Source organism: Magallana gigas, chromosome 7 (assembly GCF_963853765.1).
Source record: "Magallana gigas chromosome 7, xbMagGiga1.1, whole genome shotgun sequence".
NCBI classification, from domain to species: domain Eukaryota; kingdom Metazoa; phylum Mollusca; class Bivalvia; order Ostreida; family Ostreidae; genus Magallana; species Magallana gigas.
Window position 1 is genome coordinate 50,114,744 of NC_088859.1, and position 9,954 is coordinate 50,124,697.

At 36.1% G+C, this 9,954-nt stretch overlaps 1 protein-coding gene across 2 annotated transcripts; it reads right to left on the reverse strand.

Annotated features, from left to right (window-relative positions):
• Nucleotides 1–650: 650 nt before the first annotated feature.
• Nucleotides 651–9,952, reverse strand: LOC105327978 (E3 ubiquitin-protein ligase MARCHF8). Of its 2 annotated transcripts, none has more exons than XM_066067328.1 (4): nucleotides 9,842–9,952; nucleotides 4,596–4,883; nucleotides 2,615–2,704; nucleotides 651–2,152 (listed from the first exon to the last, which is right to left on the reverse strand). In XM_066067328.1, the coding sequence occupies exons 2-4, from the start codon at nucleotides 4,857–4,859 to the stop codon at nucleotides 1,787–1,789; spliced, it is 720 nt and encodes a 239-aa protein (XP_065923400.1). In that variant the 5' UTR covers nucleotides 4,860–4,883; nucleotides 9,842–9,952; the 3' UTR covers nucleotides 651–1,786. The 2 variants fall into 2 exon arrangements, with proteins under 2 accessions (XP_065923400.1, XP_065923399.1); XM_066067327.1 differs by lacking the exon at nucleotides 9,842–9,952 and adding an exon at nucleotides 6,943–7,064.
• Between the last annotated feature and the right edge of the window lie 2 nt (nucleotides 9,953–9,954).

Genomic DNA, 9,954 nt, shown 5'->3' on the forward strand with positions numbered 1-9,954 from the left:
ATTTGTCATGGTGCAAGACACACAACAATCACTTTGTATAGAGATACTCTGAAAGATGAAGCTGTGAACCAAACCCCTTGCCCACAGACCAAACACTCCAATTCTAATGCACAATTTAAATATTCATGATTAATTCATTATTAAAAAAAAAAATATCGTGTTGACAATGAGATTGAAATTCATTGCCTGCAGTGTTAAATCTATGGGGAAGAAACCTGGTTCACAGATAGATAGAGAGACAAGGCAACCATGACACAAAACACGGCTGCAGGAGGAATGTGACCAAATCAAAACATCAGTATCTTAAATTAACCATCTCTGATCCTCAGCGATGTTCGATAACTCTAAAATATCCCGAATTTTTTTATTCGTACCATAAATCTGCCTTTTATATAGACAAATTTAATTAGTCTTGAAGTGTTAATACACATGTATTACATTAATTAAGCTATTCAGCAAACTGCTTGGCTTAGTGGCTCCACGGAGTCCTACTACATGTACCTAGTGGTCACTGTGGTGAAAGGGCTCAAGCCACCGATGCAACTTTTTTTTCTAATTTGATCTCAACTTGTATGCGTTATTTATTCCATTATACAGGTATGTATTGTGACCACAATTGCAATAACTTTGTAAAATGCATGGTTACCATCAAAGAATTTATCTTATTTAATTTCATTTATAAAGTTTGAAGGATAAATAACATTTTTACAATAATAAAATACTTTAAGGCTGAGGATCGGAGAACCGTAACTGTTAATCCCTATTTATCTGGAGTAATCAGTGGTTTCTGGGTCATGGTGGCCTAGCTCTAGCCGCAGCATGCAGCAGTATTTACTTCAATGTGAAGCACTCAATAAAACTGAGAAATACCACTTGATCAAATTCTGTTTTGTATATTGCAACAAAACTAAGAAAGAAAAAAATATAAATGATAAAAAGCAGTTTTTTGCCCATCAAAAATCTCAAAATTAGACCATCATTATGCTTCTTTCACAATATTGATTATTGTATCTAATACACAACTGTTAATTGATAAAGGTTAGTCTACAGCAACTATCAATAATATTTTATGAAAAAGCAATTGTCATGATGCTCTTGTCACCATAATTGAAATTAAGTTTTAAAACATTAAAGAATAAGTGGACTGAAATAAGCTCCTATTATATACCGTTATAAAACTATGTTTCTATTCTGAAAGCATGTACCTTCTTTACAGTAATGAATTCAGATCAAAAGATGATTTAAAATAGCTCAGACTAAATTGGATAAGTTAACCTAATTTACCCTAGATGTTTTTGCCTACAAAATAATGAAGATTTCCGTAAACACCATCATGTCAAAAAAATAACCTGTTACCATCAGTTACAGTTCAAAATCTTAAGCGAAAATATCCATCATGACACATGATGATAAAAATAACGCAGTCCGGTGCAACCACCAGTAACAAACAATCTCTTCAGACATAATGCTGGTCATTAAAGCCTCCAATGTACAGTAAGTCTCACAAACACCAAGACGTAACAATAACTCAAAGTTCTGGACAGAGATGAAAAATGTATATACAAGAATGGTTAAAATAAGGTAATAAGAATGAAAAAGTAAGTAAATACATATCACAGGCACAAGTATGTCCAGGGGAACATGCTGATGTGCTTTGCTTTGTTCATCAACCATAATCAAATGAGTGGTCTCCCTTGCATCAGTGTAATACTGTGTGTGACACCTACCCTAGTCACGCACTCTCCCCTGCAGGGTAACACATCCCTGACTCTGAGGACTATGTCCTTTACACTAAGGCCGCTGGACCGGAATACCCGGGGTCCTTGTTCCTGTCATAGGACTCCACGGCCCAGTCTGTGTTCTGGGTCACAAACTTGAGGAACAATTTGTACAGGGTGTGGCGGGCTTTTATCTCCACCGTCATGGCGATGAAGAACGCCACGAAGAAGGTCACACCACACGCCAGGGTGATGATCTCCTCGATCGTAAGTTCAACTTTGTTTTTGGGAAGCTTGTTAATCTGACCTTTGTCAGAAAGAAAGCACATGATGGTTGCCACGGCGCAGCCCACCATTATCAGGAGGTTGATCAGGAACACTAGATGGAGACACTTGTCTCGTGCACTGACTCGAGGCCATCGCCAGTTTTTGAACTAAAAGATAGCAAAAATACACATTTTAAGCACCAAAACTAATTCATCATCCATGTAAATTCATAACTTTCTGAGGCTGACACTGCTTTTTTTTTTTTAATTTGATAATAATTAGAGTTTGGTTATTACAGCAGAACCTTATCACTCAAATGAAAGTGAGTACTGATAGGTATACTAGTCGCTCTCTTCTCCTTCAGGCGAGAGCCTTGGTCCCTGTCCCTGTGCTAAGCCTTATATTTCTGGCTTAGAGTAAGAAGTTTTGATTTATAGATAAGTGGACAGGCGTAGCCTTCATCCATGGCTATGACTGTCCACTTTGAAATAAAGAAGTAGATCAGCAATGCTATGAACCTCAAGTATGCTGGAGTAAATAGCACTCTCTAATAAACAAAACAACTTTTAACTGAACTAAAGCATTTATCTGTAACATATTTTTATTGTGAAATCAAATAAGTAATTTACCCTGAATTTTTTGTGTCTCTTGAACTGGTAGTGGCACAGTTCACATTTTGGGGGTTTCTTTGTTTTTCTGGTAGAAATGCTGATCCATTTCTGAAATAAACATGAATAACGGATCAATAATACTGACATAAAAACATGTCAATCCGTCAACCTGCTGTCACCACGGTGAATGCTCGTCTGGACGTGAACCAGAAAGAGGCGACATGCAACGGATTCCCCGTTGTTTATCCACATTCTAGACACACAATACAACGAACAAAAATAAACCACTTCATCAAAACAGCCTCTTGTTTTGTTACATTGCTCAGAAAGTCAGTCATACTGCCACTTAGAAGCAAATAAAAATAAAAAGACAAATTTCAGTCTGTGATAAAATCCTGGTATCATATTTTTAGCTAGTAAATAATTCATATACATGTATTAAAAATGAATAAAAAAACCAAACAGCAGGTATAGGTTTGTCCTATATTTTCATAATTACCCGACAAGATAGAGAGGGATGCTGAGAAAAAGTCAACCCTTTTTTAATGTGTAGACAAGTGTAGTACTGAATACATATTTTGTAAAAGGTCAGCTTGGTGTTTTATTTCCCTGACTTATAACGCATAACTAGGGCTTACTAGGTAATTATAAGAGAATTTGAGCTGTGACTGTGTAGATGTACAAGTATATGGACTATGGTAGTATAGACTGTGAACAGTTTTAGTACATCTTCGGTACTAACACTACATAAATAAAAAGAATTAGCAGCAACAGACTGAACACAAGTCTTAAATCATAACATCAATATTTTATTTAGGTAGTGGTAACAAAAGTTCTCTCTCTTGTTTCAATGTGTTCAGAAAAATGCAGATAATACTAGTTAAATCCAACTTTCAAGGTTTATTTACCAGCGATGTTAGCAGTGTGCAGTTTGTTTCATTCAACTTGTTGATGCAATAAATCCATATTATAATACAAATGTTAAATTGTATGCCAGACTATCTGGAAAAGCCACTAGCTTGGCAATGATTTTCTGTGACGTTTTCATATACATTTTTTGGAGGACGTCGAGACACAACAACCAAACAAATTCTTAGGGCCAACTTCACTTGTCAAGGACAAATATCTTGAGTATTTACAAGCTTAAATTATAACAGTGAGTCACAAATGAATCTTAGTGTTAGAGCAGAATGATGCACTAATGATTTGTGGGGCGGATGATGCATGGTAATTTCTGGAGTAAGCATGTGTAACCAAAAATTAACCACTGTACCATACAACTGTATCGAGCCCTAGATGGGAATTTTTATAATGGTGTTCTTCGCCAGTATTATACATCATTTACACGTAAATATAATTTCGCAGATCTTGAGAGAATTTTCTGATCAATGAATTGTCCATGCTGTGTAACAGTACACTTGTCCCATCCTCTGACATCTTTCAGTCCTCATCAGTGTCTGAAGATATCACACTTAGAGGGTCACTTAAAAGTCAGATGATGAAAAAACCCTTGTGGTCACATCATCACTAATAACAATATTTTTAGCTGCAGGTCTGTAGCTCCCGGTCCGTAAAAATTCGGATGAACAAATAGGTCGTCCATCCGAATTTTTTGAAAGACTACAGAAAGGCTACAGACCTGCAGCGACAGTTTTACATTTTGCAAATTCATAACTCTTCTTCTCAAAAAGTCTGAACTTAGGAAACGTTCATTAAATGGTGTGTGGAAAATGAAGCCGATATTTTTTGTCCCACCTTTTATACACACGCTCACTGAAATGCAATCACAAATTTTCAGTAATATGTGTACACATACTCTGACCAAATTCAAACACATACTGGCAAATACCTAATATGGTACTTTATCTCTATCAATCACAAAGCATAGGAAAATGCAGATATCTTATTACCAGCAATAAGTATTTAATCATGAACTGATACATAAGTGTTCTAAATCTCAAATTATATTTCCAACTGCTTATTAAATACAATTTCTTACCTTAAGACAGGTGTAGTGAATGAAGCGCAGGGACCCTGAGCAGCGACATGGAGAGAACAATGGATCTACCATGTCCCCGGGGAGCTGACAGATACGACATATGGGAAGAAGGTCAGTCCCGGCCACGGACCCCTCCCGGGAGTAAAATTTCTTCTTCTGGGGGAGAGGCGTCAAATTACAACTCCCTATGGTGTGTATACTGGCTATGGTAATGTTAGAACTGCCTAACTGGACCAGGGTTGGATCAGGGGGTTCAGCCTCCATTGTACACTCTGAACATTCAACAACCTAAAACAGAACAAGGATCAGGGGGTTCAGCCTCCATTGTACACTCTGAACATTCAACAACCTAAAACAGAACAAGGATTCGAGGTTTCAGCCTCAATTGTACACTCTCAACATTCAACAATCTTAAACTGAACAAGTATTTGAGGTTTCAGCCTCCATTGTACACTCTCAACATTCAACAACCTAAAACAGAACAAGGATCAGGGGGTTCAGCATCCATTGTACACTCTCAACATTCAACAATCTAAAACAGAACAAGGATCAGGGGGTTCAGCATCCATTGTACACTCTCAACATTCAACAACCTAAAACAGAACAAGGATTTGAGGTTTCAGCCTCCATTGTACACTCTGGACATTCAACAACCTAAAACAGAACAAGGATCAGGGGGTTCAGCATCCATTGTACACTCTCAACATTCAACAATCTAAAACAGAACAAGGATCAGGGGGTTCAGCCTCCATTGTACACTCTCAACATTCAACAACCTAAAACAGAACAAGAATTCGAGGTTTCAGCCTCCATTGTACACTCTGGACATTCAACAACCTAAAACAGAACAAGGATCAGGGGGTTCAGCCTCCATTGTACACTCTCAACATTCAACAACCTAAAACAGAACAAGAATTCGAGGTTTCAGCCTCCATTGTACACTCTGAACATTCAACAACCTAAAACTGAACAAGAATTCGAGGTTTCAGCCTCCATTGTACACTCTCAACATTCAACAATCTAAAACAGAACAAGGATCAGGGGGTTCAGCCTCCATTGTACACTCTCAACATTCAACAACCTAAAACAGAACAAGGATTCGAGGTTTCAGCCTCCATTGTACACTCTCAACATTCAACAATCTAAAACTGAACAAGTATTTGAGGTTTCAGCCTCCATTGTACACTCTGAACATTCAACAACCTAAAACAGAACAAGGATCAGGGGGTTCAGCATCCATTGTACACTCTCAACATTCAACAACCTAAAACAGAACAAGGATCAGGGGGTTCAGCAGCAATTGTTCACAGTGAATATAACCATTTTCAATAGAACAAGTGATACTATAGTTATTCTAGCACATCCAAATATATAGTTTATAATAAAATATGATACAGCTATTTCGTGATAAAGCAGTTTTGACTTCATTCTATTTATAATATCAAAACTTTTTTTTTTCTTGCAACTCATCATAATAGTGAGTTATGATAGTTTCATTCCATCATTGACATCCCCTCAGCACTGGGTGTTGAACACCTCTGATCACTCTTACACTAATCTTTAATTCATGCAGAGTATCGGATCTTTACTCCATTATAAATCATACACTATCTCGCGTAATTCAATGTATAAGCAGGCTCTATAATCAATACCAGCACATCTCTTATTGGAAAGAGTGAAAACCAAGGGGAAACAACAGGCTAAGAAAAGCCTTTGACTAATACAGTACATTATTTAATACATATCTATATATAGCTGCAGCAGTAGCTAAGCTGTACGTTAATCCACTAAATTCACCCCTTAAGATGTTAAAATAGCAGACGCAACTATTACTTCTTTAACCCATGGCTTTGTGTGAGAGAGAAAGATTGAGGTCTAAGGTTTAATTTGTTTTTGCCCATGCTGAATTGGCCCTGGTCCATATATAATGAGGATATTTATGAAATTCCAGACTAATAAAAGCGTCTCAGCACATGTGCAACTGTATACAACTATATATAATCCCTTAGCAATGTTGTCAATTTTATGACGGCTGTTCATCAGTTTACATTTGTTTGCATTTAAAAAAACAATTATGAATTAATACAGTGCCAGTAAATACCATATTTATACCAATGACATAGTTATTCCAATACTCTTTGGTATTTCATTACAAATATTTTCAACAATCAAATTTATGTGGACCTAGCTATAAACTTTATACCAAATACCATGACAGTTATGACCGAGTTCTTTTCCAAATTAACACACATCAACCAACATAACACAGTGAAGTACAACCTATTTACTGAGCTGATAGAAGTAATTAAACCCTACTGAAATATAACACTGGTATAAAAAGACAGACCTTCTGGTGACAATCCATTCAGAAACCACAATCCAACATTATACCTTGATGGAGGAAATCATTTGTTGGCAGTTTTGTAAATAGGATATATCCCATGTGCGTGTGTTTCTATATATATATGTGTATATATACACCGTACACAATTAATGAGGTCAAGCACTTCCACAAACTGATAAGCACTGTGCTCCCCACTTTTCTATACTGTTCCCCCAAACCATTATAATATACATCACATATATCGTACGACTGGGTCGCTGCTCCAGGGGGACTGACCCTGGGTGACACGACAGACACAGTACCCAGTACTCCAGTACTGAGAGTCTGCCTGTACATATATTATTACCTATGTTGGGTTTTCTTCCACACACAGGCACGATATCTGTCGTTTATACAACAGTTTAATCACCTGTCTATCTCATCGACCCAGGTTCTTTTTTCACTCTTTCGCAATTTATTTCATGACAAATCTTTTAAAAAGCAGCAACTTCGTGTTAAATTGACCTTATTTCATTTAATTACTTAAAGAAGGTCAACGTTTTCCGTGATAATTTCTAAATTGTGTATAGTTAATTTTTCAAAGTAAAAGTACCTATTATAAAGACAATTAATTTATCTTAAGTCTACAACACGTTTTCATCAGTTGACTTTCGCAGTTACTATGGTTACAAATTCCAATGAGGTGATATAGTCAATGAACTTCTCCCACTTTTTCTCCATGAATGATTGTTTTACTCTTAACACTTCATATCATTGTCATTATTTAACTGATATAAAACAATAGCATTACAAAGTTCTTAGAATGTTCACACATAAACAGAAGACCCAGAGAAAGGCCCAGGGCTCATATAAAGGAATGACCTAAAGACTTGACACATGACAATTAAGGCCATCAAAAAACTTCTCTTTGTGCTCACTAAGTAGTTGATTTGGATATGAGAAGAATCTTCGGCCTGTTCAGCAATTATTATTTGGGCATAGATTATTGGTAAATGTTGTAAAAGAGATAGGGCACAATATAACTAGCAATACACTAATCAATTGCTAATAGGAAGAAATTTAAATATATTATGGTTTTAATGTATTATGCCCTTTGTTGGCCCTTGATGGTGACTAAACACATTCATATAAAGATAAGTATATACATATACTGTTTACATGATACATGTGCCAATTTTGGTTGTGAGGATATTAAATTTTATTTGCTAATTATGTGAATTATTCTAGAATTATTTTTAATTTTTCACATGCAATGAAATTGGCATAGTATTTTTGCCCCTAAAGACACTGTATAAACACATACAGAGACAATGGTGTTAATATTGTTGTCATTATCTGGGTCAATTGTCTAATATAGTATGCATGCATACAATAACCCACCTAATATGGTATGCGAGCTATGTATTTTTTCTGCGATTATGACACCTTCATGTCCCTCATGAATCATCAAAGAAATCATATTTCATTGTTTAAGTAACCCCCTCTCCAACTTAATAAATTAAGAAAGTTTACGACAGAATTCGAGTATCCATATCGTATATATAGCAATTTTAATAAACTGGGTGGGTGTGCAGAAAGTGAACTGAGTTGTGTCCCTTTGAGGCATCAACCCAAAAGTACAAAGGAGATTAAGACTAACAGTGGGCGTCCTGCAATACACTGTTCTCCTTGGTTTTAATTTCTTGAAAGTATATATTTGATTCCAGTATTTTTTTGTAGCATTTTTTATAATTAATTCTTCTGATAGATGAAAATTACAGACTATGACTGACATTATCAACAAATTGGTACAGGCACTTAAAAATTCTATGACTACCCTAAAATTGACAGAGTTTACTTATCTGCACTCGTCATAATATAATATCCTAGCAATGTGAGATTTCTTCAGACAAGCCATTGATGATATATAATGTTCCTGTTTTGTCCAGAACCTTCTTGACTGTTCACGCATGAGGACCTCATGTTAGTATGGATACAAACTTGGCTTTTACGTCAATTAAATTTAAAGCCAGGGTAATCAATAAACAAACATTAATACACACCATGCAGTATGTATGTATTGCAATTCATGACATAGGGGACCTAGGATACTATAATAGCTAATGCATGCTAGGTTCACTGCTCAAAAGTTTATGGTAATAAGTTTGTACAAGTTTCGAGCAGCTGGAATATCACCAATTTCTCATAAACCCTAATATTTTCCATATTTAAGTCAATTTATAACAATTATATAGTATCACAGATCAGGCATGTTTCTGTAGACCTATTATTAACAAATATATAATTAGAAAAATAAATCAACACCACCTTAATAATAAGGCTATATATCTCTTTGCAATCAATGTACTTATTTATGCCGAGCAACGAAAATAGTCGGTCAATGAATGCTTCATTAATTTAAAATAAGATTCCTTGATGCAAAAATATTGAAATATCACATGTCAAAAATCAGCAAAGCGGCAACTGTCAAAACATGTAAAATACTAATGTGAAGAACAGGGCTCTGCACAAGTGGAAACTATCAAATTCAAAAACGTCTTATTTAGATTAGTAGGTCATGCATGCGTTTAGCGGCTGTCCCTACTGAACATTTACAATACACTGCGAACACTGCGGACATATGATATTCCGCTTAGGTTACTGTTCAGAAATGCAACTTATGCAACATTGAGATCACCAGTTCAACTGGCATTGTACGGAATACACACTAACTGTAAACGAAACTAAAATGACAAGAAATTCCAGTTTTCATACTATCAGCTGATTTTGTTTTTGTTTACGATGCGGTGCACTTGCACACCCGGGCCAATTACATCACGAACATTGCCACAGGCCCCCAGAACCGTTCTTGACCGGTCGAGAACCGGTCTAGATACACACGGAACTGTCGTTTATACTTTACCTTGACGAGTTATTTTCCTATCAGTCTCCTCTATAAGTATACTCTGTTCACCAGTTTTGGCCGGATTGTTTTGATCACGTGAGCAAAGAGGGCGCTGGCGTAGACCAGAGTTA

Coding starts and splice junctions, on each gene's coding strand:
- LOC105327978 (XM_066067327.1), bottom strand. Junction 2,705..4,595: donor TTCACTACACCTGTCTTAAG/GTAAGAAATTGT, acceptor TGTTTATTTCAG/AAATGGATCAGCATTTCTAC. Junction 2,153..2,614: donor AGAGACACAAAAAATTCAGG/GTAAATTACTTA, acceptor GCTATCTTTTAG/TTCAAAAACTGGCGATGGCC.